At 43.1% G+C, this 25,042-nt stretch overlaps 2 protein-coding genes across 2 annotated transcripts in view; one reads left to right on the top strand and one right to left on the bottom strand.

The window, feature by feature from the left end:
• Positions 1 to 1,194: 1,194 nt before the first annotated feature.
• On the top strand, positions 1,195 to 3,919 carry LOC104366514 (interleukin-17F). Its single transcript, XM_009973456.2, has 3 exons — positions 1,195 to 1,221; positions 2,091 to 2,332; positions 3,682 to 3,919. The coding sequence occupies exons 1-3, from the start codon at positions 1,195 to 1,197 to the stop codon at positions 3,917 to 3,919; spliced, it is 507 nt and encodes a 168-aa protein (XP_009971758.2).
• Positions 3,920 to 11,009: 7,090 nt separating this feature from the next.
• LOC104366512 (interleukin-17F) overlaps positions 11,010 to 25,042 on the bottom strand; it is a 42,032-nt gene continuing 27,999 nt past the window's right edge. Inside the window, exons 2-3 of the mRNA XM_042803458.1 lie at positions 11,979 to 12,223; positions 11,010 to 11,247 (exon numbers count right to left, since the gene is read on the bottom strand). Coding sequence (XP_042659392.1) covers positions 11,010 to 11,247; positions 11,979 to 12,223 — 483 coding nt within the window. The remainder of the gene's footprint in view (positions 11,248 to 11,978; positions 12,224 to 25,042) is intronic.

The following is a 25,042-nucleotide window of genomic DNA, read 5'->3' as shown; positions in this document are numbered from 1 at the left end:
AGAGCCATTATTTTCTGTGAACACAAAGGAGCAGAGGAGCAGTACCGAGTGGAGGAACCCAAATAACCTAGTGTCCGAGGAGCCACTGACCCGGCTCTTTCAGGACTGTCCAAGGAGGATGGTCAACCCAACTCTAGATGTGAGACCCACCAGTTAATGAGAGAGGCCTTCCCAACATCACCTTGCTGGCTACAGGGGTATGGGACTCCTTATGGTGTGCCAGGAAGAGCATTTTGGAATTGTGCAAGACTTAATATGGGATGTTTAGGGGGAGGGGCAAAGCTGGGGAAAGGAAAGGGTCAGGGTGGATCAGAGATGAACAAACAGGAAAATGAGAGGAGAGATGTTAGAGGCTGATCACACCTAGGTGGGATGGTGGTCAGTATGCTTGTCTGACTGAGTTCTGTGCCTGATCACCCCAGTGTACCCCATCTTCTTATTAAATCCTCTTTTTTTTATTTTTTTTTTTTTTTTAGTACAATTTCACTCTCTATCCTAAATGTAATTGCTGCAAGTGAACTGAAATGGGGCTCCTGGTGCCCTGAGGTCCCCCAAGAGGATTTCCCCTGGGCATCTACTCTTCCACTGCCCAGTCATGGCGGCACATGGGGATCCCCAAGATGAGGTGGAGGCAGATTGTGCAGTTGAAGCAAAGGGAGGTTAAACTGTGAAGTTCCATGTCCTGTCCTCATTTTTAAACCCTCATTGGGTGCCTGACTTTGCAGCTTGCTGATTTCTGCACTTTGGTTTGTGTGAGGCACGTGGAAGTGCATCTACAGATGCGTTTGTGGTGAGAGAACATTAACATTAGAAAGATGAGGTGGGAAAAAAAAGAAAGCTACCTGAACATTTTTTTTTTCTTCCCTTATCTCTTGATCTGCCTGAACAAAGTGTGTTGGCTGACTTGGGATTCTGATGACAGTGTCTTTCCCCTCCACGCGCCCCCCCCCCCCCCCAACTTTCTGGAGACAGAAGGAAGGAAGTGGGCTAGAAAATGAAATATCAGCTCCTAACCTCGGGTCAGGTAAGCCAGCTATATACTGCAATGGAAAGGATGGTAGTGGTTGAACTTCACTATAAAAAGGAGACCACAACTGTCTTTGAGACACATGCAGAGTGGAAGAGGTCTCGGAGAAGGAGAACTCTTGTCCTCTGTCACTGTGTGCATCTGCCCAAAGCAGCAGAGAGATTGCCATGGCTTTTTCCAGCTACACTGCAGTGGTAAGTACTTATATTTGGTAAAAATGTTAAGATACATTTGCTGCAAGAGAAAAAGCAGAATGCAGATCCCATGACATTGTTATCTACAAGCAACCCTTTTGGTTTTAGTGGGAGCTGAATGGGATGTTATGTCTGTCTGACACAGCTTTCTGTCCTGAGCTTTTGCAAATAGGCTTGATGCTTGAGTGTCAAGGAGGCAATGGACTATCCATTACTCATCTGTAAGGGCAGCACTGCTGATGTGGGATTGGGAGAGACAGTCAACGTCAGACAACATGCCATCAAAATTCCTGAAATTTCACTGTGAAGTGAATGTCTGTGAATTTAAATTTCAGCCTGGGTAGTATTTGCAGCACTGTCAACACCTGTGATTTACTTAAAAGCTTTGCATTTATCTGTCTTCTTTTCCTAAAATCCTAGCTCCTGGAATGGCCCAAGAATCTCAGATTTCACTGAGAAAAGGGTTATTTCCAGGAGATGGCTACTAGGTGGCCAACCTTTCCTGTCCTGAGAAAGCTTATGGCTTACTTGGTTTCTAATCTTAGGCACGAGGTCAGTTGAGTCCTTACCCACCTTGTAGATCATAAGATATAGTTGTTTGACTGTGGAAGAAGACCTCTTACAGCTTGTTGGAGAGATGCTTTTCTTAGTGCAGAGCCAGCTATGAATCAGAATTTGAATCAGAGTTTAGCATCTGTTGTAATGAGTATTATTAGCATCATTGTGTTATTTGCTCATGCTGGCCCATCTCACCCAAAACGTGCAAGTATGAAGAGGGTCCATTGATAGTCCAGTCCAGTCAAGACTTGACTCTTTGTGCTCTCTCTTTCTTGACTGAATGGAGCTAAAAACACCTTTCTCTCTCCCAGTTCAGATCACTGCTTTTGGTGCAGGTTCTAGTACTCACCGTAAGGAGCTCACCCCATGGGAGGGTGAACCCTCAACTCCTCAAGGACAGTAGCTCTGTGATGCTTAGTGAAGATTGCCTGAACCAAAAGGATCTCAAGTTCCCTACAACGGTGAAAGTTGACATTCGTATCAGCAATTCAGGTCATGCCTTTAGGACTGTCCATGATGTCAGGAACCGGTCTCTTGCTCCTTGGGATTACAGGTAACTTTAGTTGTTGTCCAAATTACAATGGCTGTGCTACACAGATGGTTTTCTCTCGTGACCGATGGCTGGTTCTCAGCATATGTTTGGAGTCCTGTGAATATTGCAAACACTTCTTGAAACACATTTATATTCTGATGTTGGATGAGATTTCTCCAAGAGAAACTGTTTGCAATGTAAAGGGACATCATTGGAATGGTTTCTAATCATCTTGTCCATCTTTGTCGGTCATAGAATCATAGAATTGTTTAGGTTGGAAAAGACCTTTAAAATCAAGGCAGCTAGCACTGCCAAGTCCACCACTAAACCATGTCCTTCGGCACCACATCTAAACTCCTTTTAAATACCTCCAGGGATGGTGACTCAACCACTTCCCTGGGAAGCCTGTTCCAATGTTTGCCAACCCTTTCCATGAGGAAATTTTCCCTAATATCTAATCTAAACCTCCCCTGGCACAACTTGAGGCTTTTTCCTCTTGTCCTATTGCTTGTTACTTGGGAGAAGAGACTGACACCCACCTCGCTACACCCTCTTTTCAGGTAGTTGTAGAGAACAATATGGTCTCCCCTCAGCACCCTTTTCTCCAGGCTGAACAACCCCAGTTCCCTCAGCCACTTCTCATAAGGCTTGTGCTCCAGACCCTTCACCAGTTTCATTTGGTCTTCTTTGGACATGCTCCAGCACCTCAGTGTCTTTCTTGTAGTGAGGAGCCCAAAACTGAATGTAGTATTCAAGGTGCGGCCTCACCAATGCCAAGTACAAGGGGACAATCACTTTCCTAGTCCTGCTGGCCACATTATTTCTGATACAAACCAGGATGCTGTTGGCTTTCTTGGCCACCTGGACACAATGCTGGCTCATATTTATCTGGCTGTTGACCAACATGCTCAGGTCCTTTTCCACTGGGCAGCTTTCCAGCCACTCCTCCCCAAGCCTGTAGGGTTGCATAGGGTCCAAATTCTGATGAAATTAATTATTCCTCTAAGAGAAGAAAGATGTCACTAAATTGTAATTTTACATTTTCTTAACAGAAATAAATTTTTGAATGCTGAAATTAAACTAAAATGAAACAAAAAAGAGTAGTGCATTTGGGATCAGTTCTATATTTCACTCAGCTCCACTCCATTCATCAGCTCCTAAAGAATGATATGTTGGTATTACCCACCCAACACTGATTTAATTTCTAGGAAAACATTCTAAAAGTGTAGCAGATGGGGAAATTCTTTGGCTGCATCTCATAGTGAGGATACACAGGTAAATAGTATGGTGCTTTCATGGATATAAACAAGAAGATCCTGCCAAACCATGTTGTCCAAGTGTATGAAACCCTTTTGTGTCCCCCTCCCCAGGCTTGATGAGGACCCCAACCGCTTCCCCCAGGTGATCGCCGATGCCAAGTGCCGCCTCTCCGGCTGCATGAACCCACTGGGGCAGGAGGACCACAGCCTCAACTCCGTCCCCATCCAACAGGAGATCCTTGTCCTCCGGCGGGAGCAGTGGGGCTGCTCGCCCACCTACCGCCTGGAGAAGAAAGTCATCACCGTGGGCTGCACGTGTGTTGCTCCAATCATCCACCAACAGTCCTAGGAGGGATTAATGTGAGAGACAACATCAGGAAGAAGAAATGTCTCCTTTGAATGTCTCTTAGGGGAGATGCCCACCTTGCATCCCAGAATCAACATTTATATTTCCTTTTCAAAACTGAGCAAATTACCCCCTGAAAGTAGTGATACTTGCTGTTGTTCATTTCTGAATGGAAGTCACTGGAAGCTGGTGATGGAGGGGAGAGAGAGGAATGGAGAAGAAATTTTGTTTGTGACTCCAAGCAGGGAGAGGGTAAAGCAGTGTTGTTTTTTTTGTTTGGTTGGTTGTTTTTTTTTTTTTTTTCTTTATTTTTCATTGTGGTTTATATCTGTTTAGTGAATCAAATTAATTATATTTTCAAAAGTTGTCATTGGCAGCAAATTGCCCTAATATATGCATGCCAACCAGCACTGCCACAAAAAATTCCTCCCCTTGCACCTTCTCTCTCCCTTCCCCAGACTCTAGCCCCTTTTAGTCCTCTGGCTATCCATGTTCAATAACATATTATACTGTAAATCTGACGTAAACGCCCCTAGGCCTGGTTTTGATTGCACTTTGGGTGGGATGCTCCCATGTGAAGCAGTGGCTGACTTATTTCAGAGCATTTTGGGAGACAATTGAGTCCACTTGCACTGAGTGTTAAAACGGCAAAGAACCAACAAGTGTTTATATTTCTATTTATATCTTCTATTTACGTCTGTATTTATGGCTTTGTACGTGCTTAGAGTATCAAAAAAATGGTAGAAGTTTATCTGTATTTATTCAATAATTTATCTGCTGAATAAAAATAGTATTTTATTTAAAAGAACGTTGTTTTATGGTAGCTCAAAATGAAAGCAGACACAGAGAATGGTTCTTTTCTGCAGTACCACTGAGAGATTTCAGTGAAGATCAGGCTTTTTCCGGTGCAGTGATATGAGTAAGAGAGGGCACAAGAGAACTTGCAGCCTAAATAGATGAAAAGATGCAAAAAAGGGCTGAAAGTGGTGAAGTGAGGTTATACAGGCAGAGCTGGGGGAGTTGACAGTGGAGCCAGGTTCTCTGGACCTTGGGGATGGCCTCTAGGGGTGGTAGGAAAAGAGATGGGAGACACTGCATGGCAGGGCTGCAGCCAAAATTTGGGATGGGGGCCTAGCCTTGTTCAGGTAAGGTGGGAAAGGCCTGTCTTATCCTCTTCCAGACAAGAAGTCATCAAACCACCTTCTCCCCCCACAGCTGGATGGTTGGCTGAGCAGAAATGCAGCGAAATGTTCAAAGATGGCTTCATCTCACTGCTCATTAGCCAGCCAAATATTAGCTGTTGGGCTTGAAGTAGTGGATGAGGATCCTTCCACATCAAGGGAACAAAGAATAACGCCTCCAGGGCAGGACTACTTTCAGAGCTGAGGTGTCCTAACTTAGGAAAGGGGGAACTGCCCTTTCCCTCCCTGAGTTACACAAGGAGCACAGCCTAGCAAGACCCACTATTTATTATTTTATGAGATTGCTGCAGCGTTGCTTATTTTAGACACTACTCACCTTTCATCCAGAGCAGAGCCAGATTCTTAGACCTCTGACTTTGGTTTCTGCTGGTGGAGGTTTTAAGCCTGTATTTCCTTGTTCACCTGCATTTAAACTAGGGTAAGCCTGTGTGCAAGCATTCTCATGTTTCATTTTGACCACTTTAAATTAGATCCACCTGGCACAGGTGGACCCTCAGTTTCCTCCCCTGAGTAGGTCAGACGAGTCATTGAGTCTAAATGACTCCTTTGGTGCTTGTTTGTTGAATCGGATGTATTCTCTGCCCCACGGGTCACTGGGGGCCAGTTCAATAAGCCGTGGGTAACCAGGCAGGGAGACCATCTCATTCAGTGACAAGCATATGCACTCATTTGTGGCAGCAGCTGTTTCATTATGACCGCCAAACTCTTCATGTGGTGGAGCACAAAGCCATGGAGGCGTCTTCTTGAGTGACACCAGCTCTCCACTTACAGTAACCGCTGACCAGGAAATCGCACGTTACACACCCTGGTTCTTACTCCTGACCTATTTCTCTCCCGCTCGATCAACCTAGCTTGTGGGGTTGTCCTCACTTGTTTCGCGTGGAGAAAACTAGACTACATTTCTCTCTCCAGAAATAATTATTTCAGCACTGGGTTTGTGGCAGCTAAAATGATGCAAGCTCCTCTGCTGGTGCTCTTAAACACTCATCGGCTTAGCTTCAGAGTTGTTCTAGCTGGATGAATCATAAAGTAGCTAATTAAGAAAATACAAAGCTAGCTAATTAAGGAGGTCTCAGCCACAGGTCATGAGGTTTTGCAGCCAGCAGTATCAACTGCAAACCACACACCTCTCAGTGAAGCATGCGTTTGTATGTGGGGATTGTTTCTAAATAAAACAAGCAATAAGGGTTATTTCCTTCTAATGGCATCATTCTTAGAGTGCATCTGGTTGTAAACATGAGTCTGATTATTTTCTAAGGTGCTGCATTTTGCGATGAGGTAGGTGGTTGGCTTTCATTCCCAACAATCTAAGAACACGGCAAATGAGTTTACGCTTCTTGTAAACAGCACAGTCATATCACCACCAAAAGCAAGTACATTCACAGCTGAGGACCAGCCTTTTCTTTCCTCTTCTGCTTGCTTCTCGCTAACCTCCTTTCCCTGTCCCCTTGCTCACTCCTCCCCTTGGCTGTGCCTGTTCTGGCAGCTCAAGCAGGGATCCTGTCATGTAGCATCTCTCGCGGGATGTTGGAGGGAGCACGCTGCATGAGCATGGGCTGGGAGGCACAGCAGTGATGTGAGCCCAGGTAGATGCCTCCTCCCTGACCTGTGCTTTGACTTGTGGATGTGTTGGCCTGCAGGTGCAAGTCAGGCTTCTGTGGATCCTCAGCAACCGGCAGATGCTCCTGGGGGTGTTCAAAGGGACTACAGACCAGGTCAGCCTGTTCTAAAATATCATTGCTTTTCAATGTGCACAGAAGTTACATATACAAAGAATGTAGAGGTTGCAACCTAAAAGGTTGAAACAACCCAAGAACTATTTGTGTTTGGTAAGCCAGAGGAGCAATGGCTTGAAAATCCAGAAGTCTACATAGAGAGACCTAAACAGCCAAAAGTTTAAAGGGATGAGGGATTTGCTGGTCAGTCCTGTGGGGGTCTCTGGTTTGGTGCCAGCGTGATGGGTATAGATAATGGGGTGAATTTCCATATCAGCTGTGAGTTCTGGATGTCCTGGGAGATGGCCAGACAGATCAAACCAGAAACCTGCTCCCATGTCACCATCCCTGGGTAAAATGTGAGACTTGCCTCGATCTCCTTCTTTTGTCTCCTTTCCCTTTTTCCTCTTCTTTCCTCTTTGGTATGATGGTTAACCTTGTGTTTAAGAAGAATCTAGGTGAGTGGGCCAAAGATGTATCTTCTACAGCACTGTTACAAGGTGGTGACAAAAAAAAAAATTAAATGCTTAAAATATCTGTGATTGCCTGATACTGCTTGGCAAAGTGAGAGTTGTTGGTGGGGATGGGACTATGTTCTGGTCCTGGATTTCAGGAGCTGAGAGGATGCCAGTCAGGCTCAGCACCAAAACCAAACCATGTTTTCTGTCTTTTCTACTCACAGAAACATTTTCCATCGTTTCTAACTATTCTCCATATTTCCAGAGCTGGATAATGGTAGCATATCCAAGTCCTCAACTCTTCAGATAAATCCATTCCTTCTCTCCGTGTAACTTTTCATTTAATTAATTTATTTTTCCTTCAGAAAATTAGCTCAGTTTTTCCACCTTTTTCTGCAACTTTGACAAAAGATTAAAAATATGTTTGATGCTCTCTGGGGGGTTGTGGACTGAGGAGGCTCTACACAAAATGCTGTTTTTTGGGCATAGCTTTCTATGAGTGAGTTTTAGTGGTTTTAACAATACAAAGTGTCTTGTTTCCGTTTTATCTGCATTCTTAGTAAGCACAGTATGTTTGTACCATGATCAAGGTTCCCTGTTCCAGTAAATGAATAGAGATGGTTTATCTTCTCTCTAACTTGCTCCTATAATTTTGAGGGCTTGCTTTTCGTTTCAGACATCTGAAATCTGTACTCCTGGCCTCCTTTATGTTGGAAGGCTTATCAGACTGTTGAATCTATATCACCTTTTAAGAACACCTGGTATCTGTTCTAGCTTGCTTTGGTAGCTGGAAATGATGAGCACGGTTATCTCATCATTTGCTACACAAATACAATCTCAAACTTCCCCTTCTGCTGGAGTTTGCTCACAGAGCGACAAGCAATTTGGCTGCTAAGATGCTGCTGCTCAGATTTTGCAAACTGACATGAAACTGAGCCAGGGAGCAGTGCTGGACTGGAAACCTTTGTGTTGAAGAGGGTTTTGCAGCAATTCCCCCCACACTCCCTCCCCCCCAAATGATATCATTAAGGACATCAAATACACAGGAATTTGCACTGAAACTCTCCAACACAAGAAAGAGCAAGCTTTACCTGTTGAATCTCAAACTGATATGAGCTTTGCAAGGGTGAAAGAGGGGTCCTGCTCTCTTCAGTCTCCTATTGTGATCATTATTGACTGTAGTCATGATCGTTTGTCCAGAGAAACAAAGGCAATGCTTAGATGACCTCGTGGCAAGGTGCATTGATTTGGAATTATTCTGCACCTTTCCAACTGAACACAGCAATGTGAAGGAAGATCTCTTAGCTCATGATGCCAGGAGTTACAAGAGAACTTGCAGTAGGAAAGAAAACAGTCCTCAGGTCAAATGAATCCGGGTGATCATACTATTAAGCGTTTCTGCAGGAGCATGTATAACACCCAGGCATCTTGCGGAGGTGAACATGAAGTTAACATGAGGCCAGAAGGTTTGTGTCCTAAGGCATGGATATAATTGGCTTGGGAAATGGTCCAAGGGAGAATAATGCTGCTGGAAGGGAGACTGTAGTATCTTTGCAAACCGTCAGCAGAAAGCTGAAGCAGAAAGTTGGTACTCCAACTGTGTCCTCTCTTGTTGACCTGCTTCTGACTTTTTCCACATAGTAGCTCCCTCAGCATTGCTAAATAGTCTCCATTACTCATGTGCCAACTCTAGCTAATGGCACTACCAAGTAATAAAGGGTGGGACTTACTGTAATTTTAACTGTTAGAAGTTACTTGGGCTGCTGCAGACAATTTGGCAAAGCTCCTCCTAAAACAAGTGGTAGAACATTGAGAGATTATCTAATCAACAAGGAGTCAGTTCTACTTCAATCTTCCTGGACTAGTATTTATATAACTCCTTGAAATCCTTAAAGAACGAGTGTTCCTCAATGGTTCTTTTGGCAGTCTGTTTGCATGTTTAATATTCCTGGGACAGTCAGCTGGATGAGTTTCAGGACTTACAGGAGACCTTAAAGAAGGATAGTCGGAGACAAGGTAGGAAACAAGCTAAGTTAGGATCACATATCCTGCTAGATACTTACATATGGACACGGTTATATCAGTGTTTGAAGGTAACTAAAAGTGTGGATGAGAGTTTGCTGGTGTGATTGCAGATAATGTGATCACTTCAAGTTAATTAATGTTTCCCTGGACCAGTGCCTATCTGTTCGGTCAAGGGATGATATGGAAGCTGTGGCCATGCTATGAGCTTAGTTTACAGGCTGATCCATCCGATTTTGCCTGGATTAGGGAGAGTTTAGGCTCACTGGCACAGATGGAGGGAATAACCTCCAGAAGCAAAAGTTGGGATGATCACATCTCCAGTCAGCACAGTTGGATCTGGCGAAGATGCTTTCACCTGAGAGGACCTCGCTTCTCCTTAGGGACTTGCATCCCTCATCTCTGCATCTCTAGAAATTCTGTATTAGCTGTTGCATTTCCCAACGTCATTTTGCTAGTGCCTGAGAAGGATCACACCTCCCTGAGACGGCAGCAAAAACACATCCGCACCTTTGCAAAGCAGCCTGCGTTTTGAAACACAGAACATTTTTATTTGAGCACTTTTAACCCAAGTGTGCTTTAAATAAAACCACCTGCAGTGCTAGACATCCACCTACGCAAATCCCATCACAACCGTGGTAGAAGTGCTGTGTCAGTGTGCTCTATATTTGAAGCACCAACTGCTGGCAGCGAAGGTATAGGAAGGACACCAGCATGGAGAAAATTACGATTGCACTTAGCGATATATGGTTAATTGCTTCAATTATCCACCTGACTCATTCATGCTCTTTTCTTCATGTACCCAGGTAGTGACTCTGCATCACAGAAAATGTGTTGAAATGGGTTGGAGTGAAATTCTAGATAGCGTCAGACCAAAGTTAAAACTTAGCGGTGGGAAAGCACTCGTCATTTTAGGAGAGGGAGTTTCTTTTTCCCCAGAGAAGTATAAAAAGTTTTGTGTTGAACGTACCTTTAAAAACGCTTGTGCAATCAGATAATTAGGTGGTTAACTAGGTAGTTACCCACTGATATTGTTGTTAGTCTGTCTTTAACGTGAATCTATTGGGTGTCACTTGGCAAAACATTTTCCTCCAGGTATCTTATTTTCTCTATTGGTGAAATGGTGTAAATGATACAAGCCCTAACTTTTCTATGGGCTTTATGCTCAGAGCTAGATGTTATGCAGCAGAGCTAGATGTTATCAAGAGAATTTTAGGGTTTAGCATCATGCAAATCTCTTACATGGTCATAACTGAATTGAATGACTTCTTGCCTTATCAAAAAGGCTTATTTAGAAAGAAAGGAGAATACCACAGTTTTTAATTATTTTTTAATTAAACAAAAATAAACAGATACATCATTACTATTTTTTCCACCAGCATAAATAGAATTACATAAATAGACATTCTGAATGTAAAATAAAAATGTGTAAAGAGTTCTCATTATTTTTTCAGCCTGACACATGAAGTTGTCTGGATTCTGAATTCATAGAGTTCAAGATTTTGGAGGAAAATGTATTTTTTTTTTTTTTTTTTTAACTGAGACTTTTAAATTTCTAATATATTCTGATAGATTTTAGCTAATAATTATGGCTTGATTCAGTTTTGTGGAGAGTGAACCAGACCCCTTCATTTCAATGTTGTTAGGCAAGGCAGTTGTCCTCCACAGCTCCCTGCTCTGACACTACTGGCTCCCTTTAAGCCTGGTATTGGATCAAGGGGGTGACACATGTGCAGCCCACAGTGATTATTTTCTTCTCCAACCGGTATGACTGGTGGCAGCCCTTCCGCTCCCTCCGGAGGACGAGGATCTCTTGTTTGATGGGGACAGAGTTGACCCTGTGGTCCAGCTGACCGTCCAAATTCACGCACCTGGAGTGACGGCACTTGGCATCGGCAATCAACTCGGGGAAACGGTTGTGGTCCTCATCGATCCTGTAAGTTGACATGAAAGGATGTATTTGAAATGGAAATGCTGCTGCATCTCCAGAGGCATGATAGTCTGGATCACTATGGGCTCCCAGCCTGGGAACATGTAATTCCTGGGAGATTGCCTATGAAGGGGCAGTAGACCTCCACTACTGTAGGTTTTTAAGAAAGAAAGTGTAAGAAAGTAAATACTGCAGGTCTTTAAATGTAAGACAAGCATGCCAGGTCTGCCTGCAACTGCCTTTGCAAAGAATTTTCTTCAAATAGGCACTGACTTTGAAAGATTAATTAGAAATTATTTGAGCTTCCCAACATATCATACTGACTAACAGGACCAAAGACCTTCAGCTCCCCTCCAAAATTTGAAATGTTCATAGGGTCTGATGCTGATGTTAATAAACCACCATTAAATCTGGTGCAGTGTGAGCCCTCCAGGCTATTTTTGATGATCCCTTAGGTAAAGAATGCTTTTGAAGAGAAAGCTTGCCCCAATAGAAAAATAAATCAATTCAATTACAAAAATAAATTGCTTTGCCTTCTGTATGTTGGCCTAGACTATTTTTTTTAGCCTGTGCTCCTTTCTGTACAGATTGTCTTTCAAAGAAGATTATACGGACTCATATTTCCAAAACCTCTCAACAGTGAAGAACTGAAAATAAAGATGTGGGCATAGCCTTGGCATGATTCTTGGCCGGGGCAGCCCCTGTATTTCTGGGCTATAGGGACAGTGATCGTACCTGTAATCCCATGGAGCCAGAGAGCGGCTGCTGACATCAGGACCCACACTGGCGTCCTGGTTTGTGTTGATGATGCTTATGTTGACTCTCACAGTTTGAGGCAATTTTGAGTCTTTTTGGGTCAGACATCCAGCATATGTTTTCTTGAAGAGGCTCTCCATCTTGAGTCCAGGCTGTATCACCTTCCCAGAGGCAGAACTGCTGGTTGACAGCACGGCCAGCAGCATTAAGAGCCATGATCTGAACTGAAGACAATTGGTGCATTTAGGACAGAATGCAGGTACAGCTGTTGTAACACAACACGCCTAACGACTCTTCTGTGTGGCTGGGAAATTCATCCCCAATCAGCCTAGCTGGTAGTTAAAGACTATACTCAGGTTGGAGTAATTATGGGAAAATGTGTCATATATCACATCCACTCTTGCTTTCATTAACTAATTTTTACAGTGATCACACGTATGGTATACACTCAGTTGTAACTTGGTGATCAAAAAAGTTTGAATTAGAGAAAATATTTTTATACAGGAGATAGCAGAAAGGATGCAATAACAAAAAGACACTCTAAGGTTGAGTTTTCAATGTACTTCTTGACTAGGAGTATGTTGCAGTAGTCCTGTTCACTAATATACCTGTACAGTCTTATTGCTGCCCCATGCTGGTGCTATTCAGTAGTCTCCCATTTTAGTTATTTTCAATTATTAATGGTTTAAACAAGCATTTTAAATGTGGGTGCACATCCCCATTCTTCACAGTCATCTATTAGAATCTAAATATGTCTCTGTCAAATTGGGGAGGCAAAAAACAGAAAGCAAGTTCTTACCAGAGAAACACAAAGGATTGGAGACATCTTCCTTCTCTTACTGAGGCTGATGCTTGTGCTGGGCTCTGTTGAACTGAAGGTGTTTGGGCACATTTGCTGCTGGACTTTTTATAAGGGTTTCTGTGCTGTCCTAGTTAATTTGGAGTAGGTGTTTTTTTCCCAACCTTAACTGTGGTTTCTGACCATAACTTAAATTAAAAAGTGTATGTATATATATTCCATTAACGCAGGTGGAAGACAGGATATGGGCTCACCCTTTCTTAGATCTGTAGATGATGTCATTACTTTATCCATATCACTCAGGTAGTAAAGAAAACTCAATGATGGTATTAGAAAACCACCAAAAAATTGTCACATACTGCAATAAGCGGGCACAAAGTATACAATTTTAAAGTGGGACTAGAGTCATCATCTAGGTATCAAAAACACGAATGTCACTGACACTGCCAGACTGGATCTGTTTGCTCCTGGGTCAGTCTGATGTCTTTTCATTCTGAATTGGGCAGATGTTGGACAGCTGGCCCCCATCCAATTGCTCTCCAATACTTGCCATGTGCTGTCACTTGTCTTGATGTCTGAGGAGATAGGTTCCTTCTCAAGCTTCTATTTTTTTTTTTCAAATTTCCTAGTCTGGCTCAGACTATGTTTATTCATGTCTACACCTCAGGTGTGATATGTCAATTTTGATCAGAATGCTTTGTGATAGTGAGTTCCCAATTTCAGTCATCCTCCACCTGGGAAAAAAACTCTGTGAACATTGGTTTTGACCTTGCCAGCTTTTCATTTCAGTTCAGACTCTTGTGCTATGAAACAGGGCTTTGATCCTAAGGAAAGGGTCCTGGGAAATGTGATGGATGTAGTAAAACCTTCAGTTCCTAAGTTAGGGAGAGGACAGAGGGCTTCAAGAGAAACCTTGTGAAGGCTGTGAGATGGAAAATTACTCCTTTTGTAGGCAGGAAAACTGGAATGAACTGCAGACACATCCTCCATGGTATATAAGTGATAGCATGATATACCTGAGATGCATTTTGAGCGAAAATATCTTGCATTACAAAATACCAAGGCATTATGACTCCCTGTGTCCCAGCCCTGTCTCCTGGGTGACAGTGATTGATGATCTCATGTAGCTCTTCATCCCATCCTCTGTCTCTCCATCATTGTAAAACCAATATACTGCAGCTGTGATGTACCCTGCCATGTTAGTATTTAAACATTCAGTATGTAAATCCACATGTTCAAGTGGACGGACTTCATTTGACATGGTGACGGTCAGGACCCCTTTCTCCTATTCAGGGATATTTTTCTGGATTTTCACTAAAATATTGTAAGGGGGTTGCAGACCTGGACAGGTTGGGCTGCTTCAAGGCTCTGCCCCCTTGTGACTTGGGGTCACTGTTGTTGCCCTAGCTGATAGCAGCTGCCTTGTTTTTTGTTTTTCCTTAGGCAGATGTCTTCATGAGCCCTGATTGCTCATTAAAAGCCTTGAGTGTGAACCTTAAAAAAACCTTGCCTGCAAGGAGGGATGACAGCATTCACTCACCTCATCTGTTTTCAGGGATTTAAATTAATAGCTCTCTAGTAAGTATTTTGGTCACATGGATTTATGGGGTGCTCTGGGACAGGGTGCTTCTGTGGCATCATTCAATATCCTTTGCTGAGAGCTCAGAGCTCTACAGTTACACCAGTCAACAGCAAAGCAGGGATGTGAAAATTTTGGATAAAGCAGATACTGGGCTAGAAACTAGAAACTTGAAGTCTCCTCTGAAGCAAATATCCCAACCACTAGCCTATGGATCCTTCTTACATGTTCTCTCCAGCAAATACCTCGTGGCATAGCTAATTAGGACAACAGCATCTCCCAAGGAAAGACTCTCCACCCAGAATGTGATAAAACCTGGCATATATAGAGAGGGTTAGGCTCAAATCTCTCAGGCTGCATCTTCTCAGGTAACGATGCTGATTGTAACCAACTATGAGATATAATAAACCATCTACTGTCATGTTCTCTGATGAGGTTCTAGGAGAGTATGTGCAATGGGCAGACACAAGGGTGTTGATGCTGCTCGTAGGCTGAATTTCAGAGACATTCTTGACAAAGGGGCTTACATTTTAGAGAGGTGGGGGTGAGCGCTGAGTCTATCCTTCTCTAACATTTATTTCTTAGGCAATGACTCTTGTCACTTTGCTCTGACAGTGGGGTTAAAAGTAGCGAAGTTGTGCACCATAAAGTAACACTCAGTGTAACATCATTTATGTACAGATGTATACCTTTTCTCAGGTCTAATTTTGGTGATGTTTTCAGATGAAAATGATGCAAATAAGGTGTGTATGTTACATTTGTTTAATATTTACATGTAAATCCAAATTTTACTCACCTTGTGCCATCCAAAAGAGGATATAAATAAGGGTAGAATTTAGTTTGCTGTTTCTGGGATAGCCATGACCTATATCAACTTGTTTAAAAGATGCTGATGCTTGAAAAGTTAAATGTATAATTCAGTTTCCCTCTTAGAGTTAGAGATGTACAGGTTAAAGGAAATGGTTCCATCGAAGGGGGTTTTCTCTAATGCCATTTACTGAAAAATCCATTCAAAGTGGGTCAGTTAAATTTCCAATTTTAGAAGCAAAAAAGATTTCAAAAACCTGCAAGGTAGTGGAAGGTCAGGTTCAACCATTCTGACCCTAAATCCAGGCTCATCTATTCTAAATGTGTCAGTGGTTTGTGTTACCTCAGTACTTGAAAGGTGAATAGTGAAGCATTCAAACACAACTAATGCAGTGCAATATTACAGTGGTGGAAAGAAAATTTCCATGGTTTATTCTGAGCCATGAATTCATTTATTTGCAATTGTCATAGGCAGGATGAGAGGGTCTCAGGAGAAAATATACCTCTTGAAATGCTTCCACCAGGTCTGAATTATACAAATAAAACACACATTTCTGGTTCCAAAATTTGTTAACATTCCAAATAATTATTTTCCAATTATTTTTGGTCTGAAGTGGAAACAAAAATTGAACACAATTTTTCCCATAAAATGAGAATTTATCTCATGGGATTTGTTTTATCCTGACACTCAGTGCTCTCTTAGCTAGAGATCTGAAAACTAGGACACTAACAAAAGCTTACTGAAACAAAAAAATTGAAGATTATCTAAAGTCTTTTGAAATCAAACCTAGCCCTTTGTTTGGCTCTGGTGAAAGTTTTCTTGAGATTAAGTTGCTACTTAAGTACTTTACCTATTTGATATCCTTCAAGCACTCAAATCTGAGTGTGTTTCTCCCCTCAAAGTCACTGTATGTCAGTGCCAGAGCTCAGGGGTCCTGACAGAGCTTGCTGTAAATTAAAAGAGAAATGGCAGATATCTCCAAATTCTTAAAATATTTTTTATTTTTTTTTTTTTTCTCAATCACTATCAGTTAAGTTTATGCTACTTCTGGAAAATATGGAGCTTTTCTATTTATATGTAGGAAGATATTTACTTATTTTTTTCCTGTTGGAGACAATGCATTTTCTTCCTCTTAAATATATATTTTTATAAAGCCCTGTAAGTAACACAACATTCTTCCTCCTACATATAAGCATTGCATGGCACACTGTGGTAACTGTGTGAAGGTAATTTCTAGGAGATCAATGATTAGACTGAGCCTGAAGCCAGTGGTTTTCTGAGAGAAACTCAGAACCTGACAAGGCAAGGTTCTGAGCACCCTGATAAAACACTGAAATTTAATTTAATTTAGTTTAATTTCATCCTGCTCTGAGTGGATGGTTGTATTGGAGACATCCAGAGGTCCCCCCTTCAAACTGATTAAATCACTGCACCGATCTCCTACCCCTTTATCTTTGTACAGGAGACATGACAGAAAATGTAAAGCAACCTTTTTTCTCTATTAAACACCTCTAATTTTCCTCCCCAGCAGCTGCAGTAAAAATTATCATCTCCTACTGAATGCCTAAATTATCGAAACACAGCTAAATCGATATCACAATTTTCATCAGCTGTGGTTGACACTCCTATCACATGATTAATATCTAATAGATAGTAACTGGGAAGCCAGCATAAAGGAAGTAGACCACTCAATTCATCTTTTTGATTGCTGTTTGGAGGGACAGGGGAAAAAGAGGGCTTCCAGATACGTGAGTTGGACTTAACAACAAGCAGGGATTTTATGCCTGCTCTGTGGTAATTAATAAATGATTAATATGTAACTATGATGTAGTCTGAGTAAGTGGAGAGGGGCCTTATTCTGCCAGGAGATGAGTGCAGGGTATGACTGCTCAGAAAACAGCTGGATCCCAAGCAGCATCAGTATCACTACTTGTGTTACTGTAGAGCCCAAAGATTCCTTGTAAAGCTGGGCCAAATTATCACCTGACACTTAACTGAAGGCACAATATCTCCCGGTCAACACAAAATACTTGTCTGCATGTCAAGGAAAGTTTGAGAAATGAAATGACTGTCTGCTGAGAGGGGATCTACCTGAAACCAGATCATTAAAGGTGGTAAAGATCTCCCATGAGCACCAGTGACTTAATGTGTCTCCTCATTTATTTGTTTTTGTGGTTATCAGTGATGTTAATGGCCAAATAGTTTTGTTATGAATTAAAGATCTCTCTGTCCGTGCTTTATTTTCATCTCTTCAGAGATGTCTTGTGGCAACACATTTCACAGCCAGTTATAAACTGTACAAGAAGAAACCCTTTACGTATAAAATTGGCTCATACTCAAGCTGGTAGAATGGTTTATACAAACAATTAACTCATTTTGAAATTCTCTGTTTGCTGTGCTATCTGCTTGCATCCTGTGTCTCGCCCACACCTTGGCCCCAGTAAGTGGGAGGAAGCAGGGGAGAAGGACTTGGGGTCCCTGCTGCTGCCCCGCACCCAGCAGCTCCTGCCCGCAGCACTTTCCAAATGTCCATCTGAAATTTCGCTTCCTGCAGGTTGACACATTTATTTCCCATCCCCAGTAGGTAAAGGGACGAATTGTTCCTGTCCCCCTTCCTTCTTGGATCATGCTTTCAACATCTTTGCACATTTTATTTTTTTTCCTAGCTCTGCTTGACCCATCTCTCCACTTGACCTTGACCCATCCATCCCTTGCAGAGTGGTGCTCCAAGCTCAAGACAAATTGCAAAGTGCTTCAACGTCCTGATGCTCACAGACCCTCTGAGCATCAGGCAGCTGGTACATGGCACCTCTTCACAGTCGCAGCCCTGAGAAACAATCTTGCTCGCACAAAATTGGTGTTAGATTTCCAGTCAGTTTGTGTCCAACCCTTCAGAAAATATTTATTCTTCCTTTTTTTGGGACAATAGTAATTAAAATATATCTGAAACAAAGTCAATTCTGCAGGTTTCCAGGAAGTTCTTGGTGTATTTGTCCTTATCTCAAAACCAGTTACCAGCTGCAGAATTGTCAGCCTCTTTCACCTCCAGCTACACACACTTTTTCTGCAGTAATTTAGGAGTAGCTGTGCTGAAGCGCTTGGTTTTCAAAACTGAACACCTGTGGCAAACAGGGAGGAAAACACGCACAGACTTGTCTGGAGAACATCTGAGATTCTGTTCTTTGCATCATCTATTGGGGAAAAAAAAAAAAAAAATTCCCCTTGTGTAGTTTTATCAGTTCCAACTGTTAAAATGTGCAAATACAAGTTTTTGCACACAGGTACATCTTGTGATTTTACATTTGTGCACCACCCCTGACTACAACAGGACAGCAAAACAAGGAATGTATCAGTGCATGAGGTTATCTGTACAGTTGTGTATACTCCTCTGGCTGATGCAAGAGAGGAGAGATACCCTCTGGGTATGCTATCGAGATGCTGAAATTCCTCACTTCATGCTCTCAAATGCCTCATGAGGATGAAATTTAGCCCTGTAGCTTGGTCCCCAGTGAGATGAAGCTTACGTCTTTGGGAAAGATTACAGAAAGCACGGCACAAATGAGCACATGACCCTGAAATCTTCAACCCTATCTGGAGGGGGACCAAAGCAGAGGGAAGATGGAGGCAGCATGGTTAAATAGAAGAAGTCTCCCTGCAATCTCAGTTCTCATCTACAAGAGGCACTCCCTGCAGCCCTGGGCTGCGATGATCCCTGTGAGATTTGGGATCTGCCTCCTCGAGCCGCTCAGCAGAGGGGAAGGAGTCCTCGCCGTGTAGAGCACCGTGCAAGCGCCCGTGAAACTGGCTCGTGGTTTTGGTAGCAGTGCAAGGTGGTGTTGTAGGAAAGGGACTCACATGTAGCACTGAGCTGTTGGCACTGTGTGCCAAAACACCAGTCCTTAGCTGGCAGCTTGTGCTTTACTGCACACTTCTTTAAAACCAAATTAGATTTAGAAAACTAGCTTTATCACCGATGCACTCGCTGTCCCTATATCCCAGGGCTTATACTCAGGGCTGCCAAGAAGGTTAGATAAGTCAGGATGCAGAAATAAAGTCATTTCCGCTGTGGCCATTTGCCTGCTGATGGGTAAAATCTGAAAAACTCGGTCATTAATTAATCATCTTGTTTTAAGAAGTTAAGTCCCTTTTTTTTTCTTTCTTTTTTTTCTTTTTTTTTTTTTTTTTTTTTTTCAGAGAAATGACTCCTGGCCACAACATTTGGCATGCAAGAAAGTGTCAATTCAAAAGTATTAGAAAATAAGTGTCTCAGAGTGGTTTTTCTGAAAGTTGTAAACACGTAATGGGGATCTTAATTTTCGAGCCCTTTCACCTAGTTGGGGTTTGAGTTGACTTTTTTTTTTTTTTTTTTTTAAATAAGAAAAGGAAATTCATAATTTTTCCAAACATATGCAAATTCTAACTGCAGTGCAATGCAGTTTCCAGAACTATCCCAGGCAGAGGTTTCAGAGAATAACCACTGTGGAAGGTCTCCTCCTCTGAGACATGTGGCCTCGCAGTGGTGGGGTGGAGGCAATGAGTGGGTGACAGAAGGCCACTGTCCTATTTTAACCTGAACAATGCCTCTGAGCCAGATCTGTTCCTTTCTGTGCTGATGTCATGACTACAAGGGCAAAGTGAATAGGTGTATGCCAGGCAGAGCTCTTGAGTATTTTCTCTGTTGAATTGGATCACCACCACTGCTTTAAACAGCTCTTTATTCCGAGTCAGCTGGCTGTGCTGAACCCAAACAGGGCTGGAAAAAGGAATTGTGGTCCCGCCTGTATTTCAATCAATGTGCAGTCCTCCATGATTATTTATTCCTTCTATAACAGCTTCTCCATCAGTGCTGGAGGCCATCATTCAGTCTCTGGTGCTTATTTGCAGGACTTACTCTCTTAATTTTCCACTGCAAAGAGTAGGCAAGGGCTGACAGACAACAAGTTAGCCCCAAAACAGATAAAGGGATGAGAAGGACTAGTATCAAAGCTCATCAAACTATAAGGGTCAGGGGCTTTTCTTTCTTCAGTCCTCCTTGAGCCTGAAGTAGATAGGACCACGAGAATGTTCGTTGTCCCAGACCAGGACAAAGAAGCAAAGGTCTGTGGGAATGAAGTGTCAGTGGTTGCCAGGATAGAAACAATGTCCAGGTCATCACATCCTGGATGAGAGTCAGGATGTTTTTGTGAAGAAGAGAGTACTGCGGTTTACTCGCTGACTTGAGGAGCATGAGATTATATGATCAATTATGTTTGTACAGTCCAGTCCCTTAAAAGACACCATCCCCATGAGCATCTATGTCTTATGTTCCCAGACACTGGAGGATGTGTACACCTCACAGGGTGTCATCATGCCAGTAGCACATGTCATGTGAAAGGGTCTTTGACACTTGCGATTCTTTTAATATTTCTGTTGCCAAACTCTCACACATCCAGTAAGGTAGCAGTGGGCTTTAAGCAAACAGTATTTATACCTTGCCAACATAAGAAGACATGGACAAAACATTAACTGACAATAGTTCATCCAAGCCACATCCAAGGCAGATAGTCACAAAGAGCAAATTAGGATTTAAATTATTTGCTTGCAAAAAACTTGATCAGATAACTTAGTTGTTTCATCAGATAATATTTTTTGCAAAAGATAATTATTTTGCTCTGCCAAAAGTGGGTTTTATTTGTAGCTGCAGCTCATAAGTCTCACAGGCAAGGAGCTGTGTAGCCACAGTTCTCATGAATGTTGTTTATAAACCTTCCTCACTGTTAATGGGCCGGTCTAATTTCATAGAAGAGGTTATGAAGCAGCATACAGACAGAGGTCTCACATGGATCACGGAGGGATTGTAATAACAATATTTTGGTCTTTTCATCCCTGTTGCTCCTCTGGGAATTAAGAAATGTCTGTTTTCTCCACAAAAGAAACTTTGGGAAGTGGTGGTGATTTATAGACAATGGTGGAAATGTTTGGACAGGACAATTCATGAGGACTTCTCATAGGGCGCCATGAACAGACCGTGGAGTAGCTGCTCCCTTGTGATGCCAGACTAGGGATAGGAGGACCCAAAATATAAAATAATTTCTTTGCACTTTCACTCCAGTGTTTCCTATCACTTCTTCCCCCTTACGCCCAGATACTAGACATTCATAAGGAGTTGGTTCTCCATCTCAAAAGCAATAGTTGCATTCTGCTTTGAAACCAATTTTCAAGATAATTGTTTGCATCATTTTTACTTTCTAACTGCTGTCCTTTTTAAAATGGATTGGATTCTCCTTCTTAAAAATATTTAAGAGCTTAAGAGAAATCAGATTCAATATTTAATAAGATACATCTCCAATAAACCAAGTGAGAATTTTGGATTTAGTCTATGGAGAGAAATAAGTAATATGGACCACAGATTGAACTAAAGAACCTAATATCTCAGAAGTTTGAATGACTAATACCAAACTAGAATATAAACCTATTTTTCATTTTCATAAATGTCATAAGATGAATGTGTATTACTTTTCATAGAGTCATAGAATCACAGAATGGTTTGGGTTGGAAGGAATCTCAAAAATCATGCAGTTCCAACCCCCATGCCCCAGGCAGGGCCCCCTTCCCCCAGCCCAGGGGGCTCCCAGCCCCTTCCAACCTGGCCTTGAACCCTTCCAGGGAGGGGGCAGCCACAGCTGCTCTGGGCACCCTGGGCCAGCGCCTCGCCACCCTCACAGCAGAGGATTTCTTCCTTATATCTAATCTAAATCTACCTTCTTTCAGTTTAAAACTCTTACCCCTCATCCTATCCCCACACCCCCCGATTCAGAGTCTCTCCCCACCTCTCCTGCCCCCCCTTTAAGCCCTGGGAGGCCGCTCGAAGGGCTCCCCGGACCCTTCTCTTCTCCAGGCTGAACCCCCCCAACTCTCTCAGCCTGGCCTCCCAGGGGAGCTGCTCCAGCCCCCCCAGCATCTCCGTGGCCTCCTCTGGCCCCGCTCAAGCAGCTCCGGGTCCTTCTGCTGTTGGGGGCCCCCGAGCTGGACCCAGCACTACAGGGTGAGGGGTCTCACAAACTTTTACTTTACATTTGTAAGCTGCAATAGCAGATTTGGTTGTGCAGAATGGCTGTGTATTTAGTTGGATGCAGTTCCTTAGCACAGAATTAAAATATCAGTTTCATCCATGTGTAACTGTCCCACAAGTAGAAAAAAAATTAAGAAATTATAATCTGTGGACTAAAGAGGTTATTCACATAATTATGACCACATGATTATCATGTTATCAGTCCATCAACTATCATGTTTGTATCCAACCTTCACTTTAGAAGTTCTGTACCCTATTAAAAGTACCAATACTTGAAGTTAAGTCTCTCTAGATACATAAGACCTTGAAATAGGATACACACACAGACGGAGTTGTTGCATTATTTGGCCTTGTTAGGAATCTGCTTGGTAGAGTACCATGGAATAAAGCCTTGGAGGGAAGAGGGGCCCAAGAAAGCTTGTTAATATTCAAGGATCACAGCCTCCAAGCTCAGGAGTGATGCATCCCAACAAAGAGTAAGTCAGGTAAAAATGCTGCCTGGAAAAAAAGAGGCCTGCATGGATGAACAAGGACCTCCTGGACAAAATCAAACACAAAAAAGAAGCCTACAGAGGGTGGAAGCAAGGACAGAGATCCTGGGAGGAATAAAGATAAATTGTCTGAACAGCCAAGGATCAGGTTAGGAAGGCCAAAGCCCTGATAGAATTAAATCTGGTGAGGGACAGCAAGGGCAACAAGAGAAGCTTCTATAGTTATGATTAAAGGAAGACTAGGGAAAGTGTGGGCCTTCTGTGTAAGGAAACAAGAGACATGGTTACCCAGGATATGGAGAAGTCTGAGGTACTCAATGACTTTTTTTCTTCATTCTCCACTGACAAGTGCTCCAGCCACACCATCCAAATCACAGAAGGCAAAAACAAGGACTAGGAGAATGAAGACCTGCTCACTGTAAGAGAAGATCAGGTTCAAGATCATCTAAGGAATCTGAAGGTGCACAAGTTGTTGTGGAAACTCCCAAACCAACTGACAATAAAAAAAGCAAAATTTATTTTTTGTACACAGTTAATTAGCACTCTTCAAACATACAAACAGCAGGTTCAAATGTCCGTAAGAGGAGAACAAACTATCACCACACAAACTTTTGAGGTTTAACAACAACACAAAACACTAAACAGGGGTTTAATGACAACCCAAAATGCTCAATCACTCACCTAATAAAAGGTGAGGACTCTCAACCTCGAGGAACGTCTTAGGGCAGTGTCCCAACGCGTAGGAACCCCAAGGAGTTTCCTTGGGCGGTGTCCCAACCCAAGGGGAGAGTCCTTACCTGCAGCACGCTGCTCCAGGCAGGACTAGCTCAAAATGGCTCACCCAGGGACTCCATTTATACCCAAGCTGAATCTGACCTGTGGTCAATATCAGCCCCTATTGGCCAAAGACCCCCACTACTGTAAAGCCCTGAGAACAAGGGCACAGGAAAGGTTCAACAGCCCAGGAGTCACATTTTCATCTGGCAGGTGCACCTGCCATACAAGTCCATGGGACCTGATAAGATTCATCCACAGTTCCTGAGGGAACTGGCAGATGAAGTGGCTAAGCCAGTATCCATCATATTTGAGAAGCTGTGGCAGTCCGGTGAAGTTCCCAGAGACTGGAAAAAGGGAAACATGAACTCCATCTTTATAAAGGGAAAAAAAAGAAAAAGAAAGACCTGGGGAACTACAGGCCAGTCAATCTCATCTTTGTGGCTGACAAGACCTTGGTGTGGATCCTGCTGGAAACTATGCTGGGGTACATGGAAAATAAGGAGGTGACTGGTGACAGTCAACATGGCTTCACCAAGGGCAATTCATGTCTGACAAATCTAGTGATCTTCTACAGTGGGATTACAATGTTGGTGGATAAGGGAAAAGCAACTGATGTCATCTACCTGGACTTGTGCAAAACACTTGACACTGTCCTGCACAACATCCTTGTCTCTAAATTAGAGACACATGGATTAGACGGATGGACCACTCAGTGGATTAGGAATTGTCTGGTTTGTCACACTCAAAGAGTTATGGTGAACAGCTTGATGTCCAAGTGGAGACCAGTGACTTGCGGTGTTCCTCAGGGATCAGTGTCAGGACCAGTGATATTTAACATCTTTGTTAGTGACAGTGACATGGACAGTGGGATTGACAGCACCCTCAGCGGGTTTGCCAAAACCAAGCTGTGTGGTGCAGTGACACGCTGGAGGGCAGGGATGCCATCCAGAGGGACCTGGGCAGGCTGGAGAGGTGGGCCCATGCAAACCTCATGAAGCTAAACAAGACCAAGTTCAAGGTCCTGCCCACGGGTCGGGACAATCCCAACCACAAATCCAAGCTGGGTGAGGAGTGGATTGAGAGCAGCCCTGCGGAGAAGGACTTGAAGGTGTTGGTGGATGAGAAGTTTAACACGACACAGCAATATGCGCTCGCAGCTCAGAAAACCAACCGTATCTTGGGATCTATCAAAAGAAGCATAACCAGCAGGTCGAGGGAGGGGATTCTGTCCTTTTACTCCAGTCTCGTGAGACCCCCTCCTGCAGTGTTGTGTTCAGCTCTGGGGTCCCCAGTATAAGAAGAACATGGACCTGATCAAGTGGGTCCAGAGGAGTTCCACAAAGATGATCAGGGTGCTGGAGCAGCTCCCCTGTGAGGTCAGGCTGAGAGAGTTGGGGGAGTTCAGCCTGGAGAAGAGAAGGCTCCGGGAAGACCTTCGAGCGGCCTCCCAGGGCTTAAAGGGGGGGCAGGAGAGGGGGGGAGGGACTCTGGATCAGGGGGTGTGGGAATAGGACAAGGGGTAACTGTTTCAAACTGAA

This window comes from Tyto alba, unplaced genomic scaffold, assembly GCF_018691265.1.
Source record: "Tyto alba isolate M040663 unplaced genomic scaffold, T.alba_DEE_v4.0 Super-Scaffold_40, whole genome shotgun sequence".
NCBI lineage: Eukaryota > Metazoa > Chordata > Aves > Strigiformes > Tytonidae > Tyto > Tyto alba.
This window is presented reverse-complemented; position numbering and strand designations above follow the sequence as displayed.